Raw genomic sequence first — 13,299 nt, 5'->3', positions numbered from 1 at the left:
TTGTTGTTACGCGATTTCGTGAATAAAACTTAAAAAAAAAAAAAAAATTTAAATGAATGAAAACCCGTATTTTTTATCACTGCAACCGTAACCCGGAATAGGTTGATGAAAACCGTACTAATTACGGGAAAACCGGAGTAGTTGGCAGGTATGCGTCCTCTTTTCACCGGACATGTCCTCTTTTGCGGAGCTGTCAGGGCGGAGTTTCTTAAATGCCTCAAATGTCCGGCATTTTGAGTTAGGGTTGCGTGTATTTTCAATGTACGTTCAGGGTTAAGAAGGGGTTGAAAACAAAACAAATTGTGTGTGCAGCAGCATTGGTGAGGGAGGGGCAGAGACAGAGAGAGAGAGAGAGAGTTATGATAAACGCGCATGCGTCGCCAGGCTCTGCTTTTTATCCATAGATTTATCACATTTAATTTTTTATTATCTATAGCAGGGGTGTCAAAAGTGTGCCCCGGAGGCCATTTGCGACCCACAGCTAATGTTTTAAAGGCCCACGGCACATTCTAAAAATACTATTAAAATAAACAAAAACATAACAAGAGTGAAATAAAAAAGCTTAAAGGTTAAATGTAATTTAGAAAAAGTTGCAATGTTGACTGTCATTGCTCAAAACATAATATTGAATCAAAATCAATGTTATTATGAATTATTGACCTATCCAAGGTTCCCATTACTTCACATCAAATATTCCACTAAGACAAATATTTTGGGTGGAAGATTTTGCAAATTTGGTAAATAAATAACCCAAAAATGTATATTTTGTTGTTTTCTTACTGTAGCGAAAATGAACCGAACCGTGACCTCTAAACCGAGGTACGTACTGTTGCGTTTTGGACCAGTTGTTCCTCCCAGGGAATTCAAGTCACAAGTCGCTCCCAAGCTCTTTACGACACTTAAAGCTGAGTTGAAAAACCACCAGAGACAGAATAGGTATTTTGTAATATATTTGCAAAGCTTTGCAGATATACTTTCACAGAAACAGCATAGAACATTCGGATCGCACCGCTAAAATCTCACCAAATCTCATCAAATTAATAAAAATGACAATAAATGTTACATTGTTCTTTACAGCATGTTACTGTAAATTGAAAAAAAAAAAACCACTACAGTTTTTTGCGTTAAAATCCTATTGACTGAGCTGCCAATTTTTGACTGTAAAATCTAGGGTTGTAGTTTTTAACGGTGTATTACTGTAAATGGAAAGACGGTACATTTGTTTTTACGGTACAAAAACTGGCAGCTAAGTTGCCAGAATAAAAAAAATGTTTGGGCATTCTCTGGATGAGCTTCAAGCACACCTGTGAAGTGAAAACCATTTCAGGTGACTACCTCTTGAAGCTCATGGAGAGAATGCCAAGAGTGTGCAAAGCAGTGGTGGCTATTTTGAAGAAACGAGAATACAAAACATGTTTTCAGTTATTTCACCTTTTTTTTGTTAAGTACATAACTCCACATGTGTTCATTCATAGTTTTTATGTGACTATCTAAATGTAAATAGTCATGAAAATAAAGAAAACACATTGAATGAGGAGAAGGTGTGTCCAAACATTTGGCCTGTACTGTACATACAAACATACCGTATTTTTCGGAGTATAAGTCGCTCCGGAGTATAAGGCTCACCGGCCGAAAATGCATAATAAAGATGGAAAAAAACCCATACATAAGTCGCATTTTTTTGGGGAAATGTATTTGATAAAAGCCAACAGCAAGAATAGACATTTGAAAGGCAATTTAAAATAAATAAAGAATAGTGAACAACAGGCTGAATAAGTGTACGTTATATGAGGCATAAATAACCAACTGGTATGTTAACGTAACATATTATGGTAAGAGTCATTCAAATAACTATAACATATAGAACATGCTATACGTTTACCAAACAATCTGTCACTCCTAATCGCTAAATCCCATGAAATCTTATACGTCTAGTCTCTTACGTCAATGAGATCAATAATATTATTGGATATTTTACGCTAATGTGTTAATAATTTCACACATAAGTCGCTCCTGAGTATAAGTCGCACCCCCGGCCAAACTATGAAAAAAACTGCGACTTATAGTCCGAAAAATACGGTAATTAAAAAAAAAAGAAAAAAAAGAAGCTATATTGCCCCTGTGATGAGGTGGCGACTTGTCCAGGGTGTACACTGCCTTCTGCCCAATTGTAGCTGAGATAGGCCCCAGTAAATGGTAAATGGGTTATACTTGTATAGCGCTTTTCTACCTTTCTAAGGAACTCAAAGCGCTTTGACACTATTTCCACATTCACACACACATTCACACACTGATGGCCCCCCGCAACCCCGAAAGGGATAAGCTGTAGAAAATGGATGGATATTTTACAGTCGAATTTGGTAAATGTTAAGTTTCTACTGGAAAATGGACAGTCTACTTAAAACAATTGATATCATTAATAATGAAATCCAGAGGCAAATTCATAGCAGGGTGGCTATTTTGAAGAAACTAGAATACAAAACATATTTTCAGTTATTTCACCTTTTTTTTTTGTTAAGTACATAACTCCACATGTGTTCATTCATAGTTTTGATGTGACAATCTACAATGTAAATAGTCGTGAAAATAAAGAAAACACATTGAATGAGGAGAAGGTGTGTCCAAACTTTTGGCCTGTACTGTACATACATACATACATACATATATATATATATATATATATATATGTATGTGTGGGAAAAAAATCACAAGACTACTTCATCTCTACAGGCCTGTTTCATGAGGGGTTCCCTCAATCATCAGGAGATTTTAATAGAAGCATTCACATACCATGGTTTATATAGGGCACAGAGTGGGTGGGTACAGGCTGGTGTAGGGGCGTGGTGATTGGCTCATGTGTTACCTAGGAGGTGTTTCCGTCTATGGCGGCATGTTGCTACAATTTCGCTGTGCTTGTTGAGGGATGACAGGTCTGGACGGTATATAATAAACAGTTTCTCTTTCAAGCATAGGTTGCATCTTTTATTACCACTATTGTAAGGTGTGCTGGATGCAAGAATTTGCCATGTTATTGAATATTCAACATTATTGTCTTTGAGGTCCCAAATGTGTTTGCTGAGTTCTGTAGTATTCCGGAACATTCTTCAACCGATTCAAACCATTCCACCTTCAACATATTCCACTTGGTAAACTGTCATTTTCCAAGTTAAACAAAATTCCAGGATTTTTCCAGAATTCCTGGTTTTCCAAAGCCCTATTTCCACCCTTTTGTTTGGCGACTCCTTCCACATTTTTCGGAATACTACAGAACTCAGCAAACACATTTGGGACCTCAAAGACAATAATATTGAATATTCAATAACATGGCAAATTCTTGCATCCAGCACACCTTACAATAGTGGTAATAAAAGATGCAACCTATGCTTGAAAGAGAAACTGTTTATTATTTACCGCCCAGACCTGTCATCCCTCAACAAGCGCAGCGAAATTGTATCAGCATGCCGTCACAGACGGAAACACCTCCTAGGTAACACATGAGCCAATCACCACGCCCCTACACCAGCCTGTACCTACCCACTCTGTGCCCTATATAAACCATGGTATGTGAATGCTTCTATTAAAATCTCCTGATGATTGAGGGAACCCCCTCATGAAACAGGCCTGTAGAGATGAAGTAGTCTTGTGATTTTTTTCCCACACATACATATATTGCGCTCTACCACGGTATCGAGCACTATTTGTTGGATAATCTTATTAAGACATATACATATATATATATATATATATATATATATATATATATATATACACACATATATACATACATATTAGAGATGCGCGGTTTGCGGGCACAACCGCGGAGTCCGCGGATTATCCGCGGATCCGGCGGATGAAATTAAAAAAAATTAGATTTTATCCGCGGGTCGGGTCGGGTCGGGTCGGGCGATTGAAATAAAAAAAAATTAGATTTTAAATAGATTCAGGCGGGTGGCAGTTAAACCAATTGGGAAATATATATACATAGTTAAATGTTGTTACCCACATACGAAAAACGAGCAGGCACCTGCTGCATATGCCACAACAGAAGAAAAAAAAAAAAAGAGATGGACACTTTTACGGAGTGGAGAAGGGACGCCTCGGCGGGGTCCGGGACCGAGGCCCCTTCCCCCGAGAGGGCCCCACCGGGAGCCGTAGCTGAGGCGATCCGCGAGAAGGGCCCGACGCACGTCCAGGGTCACCACCGCGCCCACCGCACCGACACCCCGCCGCGGCCGGCGTCACGCGCAGCAGGTAAGCAGCTTACCTGCCCGCCACCCCCGTGGCCGGGGGCTCGTAACAGGGGTCACTCCGCGCGCTCCGCCCGCGCAGCTTACCTGCCCGCCAGCCCTGTTGCCGGGGGCGCGTAACAGGGGTCACTCCGCGCGCAGTGCGCTCACGAAAGGGGTGGGGCTCACCCTGGTTGATATAGACAGCAGGACGGTGGCCATGGAAGTTGGTGTGTAACAACCCACCTGCCGAATCAACTAGCCCTGAAAATGGATGGCGCTGGAGCGTCGGGCCCATATACCCGGCCGTCGCCGGCAGCGAGACGCGCTTGGAGGTGCGCTCAGCGCGGCTCCCATATGATTGCGCACTGGTGTGCGTCTGGGCCGTGACAGCGTGGCACGCGAATGTCTGTGCTGCATTGGATCAGTCTCCTTTCTTTAACAGGCAAAAGCTTTATAACCTCACTAATGCCTTGCATCGTCTATATTAGATATATAACAATGGGCGGTTCTGATTAAATGTTAGATCGGGTGGATGGCGGATGGTTGACGACTTTCTGATGCGGTTGCGGATGAAATAATTGCCTATCCGCGCATCTCTAATACATATACATTTTAGCCCAAAGCGGCCTCTAAGTCAAAAAGTTTGGCCACCCTTCATAGAACCTCTTTAGGGTGCTGGATGATTGGCGGTGGACATTTTCAATTGTACAAATGACAGACGTGGTGGTAGAGGTTAAAGGATCACACACATCTTCTGCAATGAAATAACATTATTGCAGTAATATTAGACCACTGTTGCAATGTGCTTCAGAAGGCAGTACCTGTGCTTAGAGCCAAAATACAGACAGTTAGCAGCACCGCTGAAGCGAGAGTTAAAATAAGGGAACAATTCACCCGTGAGGTTGTAAATCAGCAAGATGGGATTCTCCCTCCCTAAGCTCTAACAGTTATAGTACATCAACCCTGGTGTAGCCATCCCTCAAACTGAGGGACACTTTTTTTCTGTGTCAGTGGTGCAGAATATTTAGTTCACACAACCTCTCTTTTGTGTGCAGCCATGTAAGGGCCTGATGTAAAAAATAAAAAAAATAAAGTCATTTGAAAGAAGTCACTGTACCATGTCATTTCGTCCAAAGAGGGTGTAGACTGCGAAGAGGTAGTAGTCAAAGAGCTGCGACACACAGTGGATGACATCGAAGGCGATGGGCTTGAGGATGTTCATCATCTGCATGTACTTTCCTACAAGGACAAAAACATTAGCATCTCTTTTGCATTGCAGATACACAATCAATCATTTCAACTTTATTTATGAAGTGCTTTTCATACATAAAAGAAATGCAACGCAAAGTTAAAAACAATACCCCGATGAACCATACCCCCCATTATCACATACACTATATTGCCTTGACTCACATATGAACTTGAAGTGCCATCCCATTCCTAACCCATAGGCTTCAATATGACCTTTTGCAGCTATTATAGCTTCAACTCTTCTGGGAAGGCTGTCCACAAGGTTGCGGAGTGTGTTTATAGGAATTTTCCACCATTCTTCCAAAAGCGCATTGGTGAGGTCACACACTGATGTTGGTGAAAAAGGCCTCCGTTCTAATTCGTCCCAAAGGTGTTCTATCGGGTTCAGGTCAGGACTCTGTGCAGGCCAGTCAAGTCATTCAGTTTTTTACAAAAAATCTTGCTTTTCCCCAAATTCCCAATTTTTTGGGAAATTCTTCAAAGTTCCTCAACTTCCACATTTGACATCTGATTCAAACCGTTCCAACTTCCAAATATTCAGCCTGTTCAGAAATTGTGTGCTTTACTTCAACAATTCTAAAAAAATGTCCAGGATTTCCCATAATTCCCTTTTTTTCTCTTTTTCCCCAATTAAAACAAATAGTCCATTTTTCAAACTTCCATAATTCCCACATTCTTCAACCGATTCAAACCATTCCACCTTCAACATATTCCACCATTCTGGACATTCAAACTGTCATTTTCCAAGTTAAACAACATTCCAGGATTTTCCAGAATTCCTGGTTTTCCAAAGCCCTATCTCCACTTTATTTTTTTGGTGACTCCTTCCACATTTTTCAACCCACTTCAACCGTTCCACCGTCAAAACATTCCTCTTAATCAGTACAAAAACAAAATTGTTTTTTGAACTGGAAAAATTCCCAATTTTCCCAAAATTGCAGGAATTCCGTAATACCATTTAATTCAATTCAACATGTTACTTCTTCAACATTTGTCCACCGATTTAAAAAATTCCAACACTAATCATTTCAAGTTAACTTATTCAGTTTTTTACCATTTTCAAAAAAATTCTCGCTTTTCCCGAAATTCCCAATTTTTGGGGAAATGGGACATTCTTCAAAGTTCCACAACTCCCACATTTTACATCTGATTCAAACCGTTCCAACTTCCAAATATTCAGCCTGTTCAGGAATTGTGTGCTCTACTTCAACAATTCTAAAAAAAATTCCAGGATTTCCCATAATTCCCTTTTTTTTCTCTTTTTCCCCAATTAAAACAAATAGTCCATTTTTCAAACTTCCATAATTCCCACATTCTTCAACCGATTCAAACCATTCCACCTTCAACATATTCCACCATTCTGGACATTCCAACTGTCATTTTCCAAGCTAAACAAAATTCCAGGATTTTCCAGAATTCCTGGTTTTCCAAAGTCCTATTTCCACCCTTTTTTTTGGCGACTCTTTCCACATTTTTCAACCCACTTCAACCGTTCCACCGTCAAAACATTCCTCTTAATCAGGACAAAAACAAAGTAGTTTTTTTCCCCCCAATTTTTTCCAAAATTCCAGGAATTACGTAATAACATTTAATTTAATTCAACATGTTACTTCTTCAACATTTGTCCACCGATTAAAAAAAATTCCAACACCAACCATTTCAACTCATTCAGTTTTTTACCATTTTCACAAAAAATCTCGCTTTTCCCGAAATTCCCAATTTTTGGGGAAATGGGACATTCTTCAAAGTTCCTCAACTCCCACATTTTACATCTGATTCAAACCGTTCCAACTTCCAAATATTCAGCCTGTTTAGGAATTGTGTGCTCTACTTTAACAATTCTAAAAAAAATTCGAGGATTTCCCATAATTCCCTTTTTTTTCTCTTTTTCCCCCAATTAAAACAAATAGTCCATTTTTCAAACTTCCATAATTCCCACATTCTTCAACCGATTCAAACCATTCCACCTTCAACATATTCCACCATTCTGGACATTCAAACTGTCATTTTCCAAGCTAAACAAAATTCCAGGATTTTCCAGAATTCCTGGTTTTCCAAAGCCCTATTTCCACCCTTTTTTTTGGCGACTCCTTCCACATTTTTCAACCCACTTCAACCGTTCCACAGTCAAAACATTCCTCTTAATCAGGACAAAAACAAAATTGTTTTTTGAAATGGAAAAATTCCCAATTTTCCCCAAAATTCCAGGAATTTCCAGAATACCATTTAATTCAATTCAACATGTAACATTTGTCCACCGATTTAAAAAATTCCAACACTAATCATTTCAAGTTAACTTATTCCGTTTTTTACCATTTTCAAAAAAATTCTCGCTATTCCCAAAATTCCCAATTTTTTGGGAAATGGGACATTTTTCAAAGTTCCACAACTCCCACATTTTACATCTGATTCAAACCGTTCCAACTTCCAAATATTCTGCCTGTTTAGGAATTGTGTGGTCTACTTCAACAATTCTAAAAAAATTCCAGGATTTCCCATAATTCCCTTTCCCCCCCCATTCAAAATGAATTGTCCATTTTTCAAACTTCCATAATTCCCACATTCTTCAACCGATTCAAACCATTCCACCTTCAACATATTCCACCATTCTGGGCATTCAAACTGTCATTTTCCAAGTTAAAAAAAATTCCAGGATTTTCCAGAATTCCTGGTTTTCCAAAGCCCTATTTCCACCCTGTTTTTTTGGCGACTACTTCCACATTTTTCAACCCACTTCAACCGTTCCACCGTCAAAACATTCCTCTTAATCAGGACAAAAACAAAGTTGTTTTTTGAACTGGAAAAATTCCCAATTTTCCCAAAATTCCAGGAATTCCGTAATACCATTTAATTAAATTCAACATGTTACTTCTTCAACATTTGTCCACCGATTTAAAAAATTCCAACACCAACCATTTCAACGCATACAGTTTTTTTTTACCATTTTCACAAAAAATCTCGCTTTTCCCGAAATTCCCAATTTTTTGGGAAATGGGACATTCTTCAAAGTTCCTCAACTCCCACATTTTACGTCTGATTCAAACCGTTCCAACTTCCAAATATTCAGCCTGTTCAGGAATTGTGTGGTCTACTTCAACAATTCTAAAAAAAAATTCCAGGATTTCCATAATTCCCTTTTTTTTCTCTTTTTCCCCAATTAAAACAAATTGTCCATTTTTCAAACGTCCATAATTCCCACATTCTTCAACCGATTCAAACCATTCCACCTTCAACATATTCCACCATTCTGGACATTCAAACTGTCATTTTCCAAGCTAAACAAAATTCCAGGATTGTCCAAAATTCCTGGTTTTCCAAAGCCCTATTTCCACCCTTTTGTTTGGCGACTCCTTCCACATTTTTCAACCCACTTCAACCGTTCCACCGTCAAAACATTCCTCTTAATCAGTACAAAAACAAAGTTGTTTTTTGAACTGGAAAAATTCCCAATTTTTCCCAAAATTCCAGGAATTCCATAATACCATTTAATTCAATTCAACATGTAACATTTGTCCACCGATTTAAAAAATTCCAACACTAATCATTTCAACTCATTCAGTTTTTTACCATTTTCACAAAAAATCTCGCTTTTCCCAAAATTCCCAATTTTTTGGGAAATGGGACATTTTTCAAAGTTCCACAACTCCCACATTTTACATCTGATTCAAACCGTTCCAACTTCCAAATATTCAGCCTGTTCAGAAATTGTATGCTCTACTTTAACAATTTAAAAAAAAATTCCAAGATTTCCCATTATTCCTTTTTTTTTTTCTCTTTTTCCCCAATTAAAACAAATAGTCCATTTTTCAAACTTCCATAATTCCCACATTCTTCAACCGATTCAAACCATTCCACCTTCAACATATTCCACCATTCTGGACATTCCAACTGTCATTTTCCAAGCTAAACAAAATTCCAGGATTTTCCAGAATTCCTGGTTTTCCAAAGTCCTATTTCCACCCTTTTTTTTGGCGACTCCTTCCACATTTTTCAACCCACTTCAACCGTTCCACCGTCAAAACATTCCTCTTAATCAGGACAAAAACAAAGTAGTTTTTTCCCCCCCCAATTTTTTCCAAAATTCCAGGAATTACGTAATAACATTTAATTTAATTCAACATGTTACTTCTTCAACATTTGTCCACCGATTAAAAAAAATTCCAACACCAACCATTTCAACTCATTCAGTTTTTTTTACCATTTTCACAAAAAATCTCGCTTTTCCCAAAATTCCCAATTTTGGGGGAAATGGGACATTCTTCAAAGTTCCTCAACTCCCACATTTTACATCTGATTCAAACCGTTCCAACTTCCAAATATTCAGCCTGTTTAGGAATTGTGTGGTCTACTTTAACAATTCTAAAAAAAATTCCAGGATTTCCCATACTTCCCTTTTTTTTCTCTTTTTCCCCAATTAAAACAAATTGTCCATTTTTCAAACTTCCATAATTCCCACATTCTTCAACCGATTCAAACCATTCCACCTTCAACATATTCCACCATTCTGGACATTCAAACTGTCATTTTCCAAGTTAAACAAAATTCCAGGATTTTCCAGAATTCCTGGTTTTCCAAAGCCCTATTACCACCCTTTTTTTTGGCGACTCCTTCCACATTTTTCAACCCACTTCAACCATTTCACCGTCAAAACATTCCTCTTAATCAGTACAAAAATAAAGTTGTTTTTTGAACTGGAAAAATTCCCAATTTTCCCAAAATTCCAGGAATTACATAATACCATTTAATTCAATTCCACATGTTATTTCTTCAACATTTGTCCACCGATTTAAAAAATTCCAACACCAACCATTTCAACTCATTCAGTTTTTTACCATTTTCAAAGAAATTCTCGCTTTTCCCCAAATTCCCATTTTTTTTGGAAATGGGACATTCTTCAAAGTTCCACAACTCCCACATTTTACATCTGATTCAAACTGTTCCAACTTCCAAATATTCAGCCTGTTCAGGAATTGTGTGCTCTACTTCAACAATTCTAAATTTTTTTCCAGGATTTCCCATAATTCCCTTTTTTCCCTCTTTTTCCCCAATTAAAACAAATAGTACATTTTTCAAACTTCCATAATTCCCACATTCTTCAACCGATTCAAACCATTCCACCTTCAACATATTCCACCATTCTGGACATTCAAACTGTCGTTTTCCAAGTTAAACAAAATTCCAGGATTTTCCAGAATTCCTGGTTTTCCAAAGCCCTATTTCCACCCTTTTTTTTGGCGACTACTTCCACATTTTTCAACCCATTTCAACCGTTCCACCGTCAAAACATAACTCTTAATCAGTACAAAAACAAAGTTGTTTTTTGAACTGGAAAAATTCCCAGTTTTCCCAAAATTCCAGGAATTACGTAATACCATTTAATTCAATTCAACATGTTACTTCTTCAACATTTGTCCACCGATTAAAAAAGTCCAACACCAACCATTTCAACTCATTCAGTTTTTTACCATTTTCACAAAAAAATCTCGCTTTTCCCCAAATTCCCAATTTTTTGGGAAATTCTTCAAAGTTCCTCAACTTCCACATTTTACATCTGATTCAAACCGTTCCAACTTCCAAATATTCAGCCTGTTTAGGAATTGAGTGCTCTACTCTAACAATTCTAAAAAAAATTCCAGGATTTCCCATAATTCCCTTTTTTTTCTCTTTTTCCCCAATTAAATCAAATAGTCCATTTTTCAAACTTCCATAATTCCCACATTCTTCAACCGATTCAAACCATTCCACCTTCAACATATTCCACCATTCTGGACATTCAAACTGTCATTTTCCAAGCTAAACAAAATTCCAGGATTTTCCAGAATTCCTGGTTTTCCAAAGCCCTATTTCCACCCTTTTTTTGGGCGACTATTTCCACATTTTTCAACCCATTTCAACCGTTCCACCGTCAAAACATTCCTCTTAATCAGCACAAAAACAAAGTCGTTTCCCCCCCCCCAATTTTTTCCAAAATTCCAGGAATTACATAATACCATTTAATTCAATTCAGCATGTTACTTCTTCAACATTTGTCCACCGATTAAAAAAGTCCAACACCAACCATTTCAACTCATTCAGTTTTTTTACCATTCTCACAAAAAAACTCGCTTTTCCCAAAATTCCCAATTTTGGGGGGAAATGGGACATTCTTCAAAGTTCCACAACTCCCACATTTTACATCTGATTCAAACCGTTCCAACTTCCAAATATTCAGCCTGTTTAGGAATTGTGTGGTCTACTTTAACAATTCTAAAAGAAATTCCAGGATTTCCCATAATTCCCTTTTTTTTCTCTTTTTCCCCAATTAAAACAAAATGTCCATTTTTTAAACTTCTATAATTCCCACCTTCTTCAACCGATTCAAACCATTCCACCTTCAACATATTCCACCATTCTGGACATTCAAACAGTCATTTTCCAAGCTAAACAAAATTCCAGGATTTTCCAGAATTCCTGGTTTTCCAAAGCCCTATTTCCACCCTTTTTTTTGGCGACTCCTTCCACATTTTTCAACCCACTTCAACCGTTCTACCGTCAAAACATTCCTCTTAATCAGGACAAAAACAAAGTAGTTTTTTCCCCCCCAATTTTTTCCAAAATTCCAGGAATTCCGTAATACCATTTAATTCAATTCAACATGTTACTTCTTCAACATTTGTCCACCGATTAAAAAAGTCCAACACCAACCATTTCAACTCATTCAGTTTTTTTACCATTCTCACAAAAAAACTCGCTTTTCCCAAAATTCCCAATTTTGGGGGGAAATGGGACATTCTTCAAAGTTCCTCAACTCCCACATTTTACATCTGATTCAAACCGTTCCAACATCCAAATATTCAGCCTGTTCAGGAATTGTGTGCTCTACTTCAACAATTCGAAACATTTTTCCAGGATTTCCCATAATTACCTTTTTTTTCTCTTTTTCCCCAATTAAAACAAATTGTCCATTTTTCAAACTTCCATAATTCCCACCTTCTTCAACCGATTCAAACCATTCCACCTTCAACATATTCCACCATTCTGGACATTCAAACTGTCATTTTCCAAGCTAAACAAAATTTCAGGATTTTCCAGAATTCCTGGTTTTCCAAAGCCCCATTTCCACCCTTTTGTTTGGCGACTCCTTCCACATTTTTCAACCCACTTCAACCGTTCCACCGTCAAAACATTCCTCTTAATCAGTACAAAAACAAAATTGTTTTTTGAACTGGAAAAATTCCCAATTTTCCCAAAATTGCAGGAATTCCGTAATACCATTGAATTCAATTCAACATGTTACTTCTTCAACATTTGTCCACCGATTTAAAACATTCCAACACCAACCATTTCAACTCATTCAGTTTTTTACCATTTTCACAAAAAATCTCACTTTTCCCGAAATTCCCAATTTTTGGGGGAATGGGACGTTCTTCAAAGTTCCTCAACTCCCACATTTTACATTTGATTCAAACCGTTCCAACTTTCAAATATTCAGCCTGTTCAGGAATTGTGTGCTCTACTTCAACAATTCTAAAAAAAAATCCAGGATTTCCCATAATTCCCTTTTTTTTCTCTTTTTCCCCAATTAAAACAAATTGTCCATTTTTCAAACTTCTATAATTCCCACATTCTTCAACCGATTCAAACCATTCCACCTTCAACATATTCCACCATTCTGGACATTCAAACTGTCATTTTCCAAGTTAAAAAAAATTCCAGGATTTTCCAGAATTCCTGGTTTTCCAAAGCCCTATTTCCACCCTTTTTGTTTGGCGACTACTTCCACATTTTTCAGCCCACTTCAACCGTTCCACCGTCAAAACATTCCTCTTAATCAGGACAA

General features: G+C 37.8%; 1 protein-coding gene across 3 annotated transcripts in view; it reads right to left on the bottom strand.

The window, feature by feature from the left end:
• Positions 1-13,299, bottom strand: part of vps50 (VPS50 EARP/GARPII complex subunit) — a 421,495-nt gene that overhangs the window by 125,346 nt on the left and 282,850 nt on the right. For all 3 annotated transcript variants that reach the window (XM_061983218.1, XM_061983220.1, XM_061983219.1), the window contains exon 21: positions 5,347-5,468. In XM_061983218.1, the coding sequence (XP_061839202.1) occupies positions 5,347-5,468 (122 nt within the window). The remainder of the gene's footprint in view (positions 1-5,346; positions 5,469-13,299) is intronic.

The sequence above is a fragment of the Nerophis lumbriciformis genome, linkage group LG21 (genome assembly GCF_033978685.3).
Source record: "Nerophis lumbriciformis linkage group LG21, RoL_Nlum_v2.1, whole genome shotgun sequence".
In the NCBI taxonomy this organism is placed as follows: Eukaryota; Metazoa; Chordata; class Actinopteri; order Syngnathiformes; family Syngnathidae; genus Nerophis; species Nerophis lumbriciformis.
The sequence above is the reverse complement of the archived record's forward strand: the minus strand, read 5'-3'. Positions and strand labels throughout refer to the sequence as shown.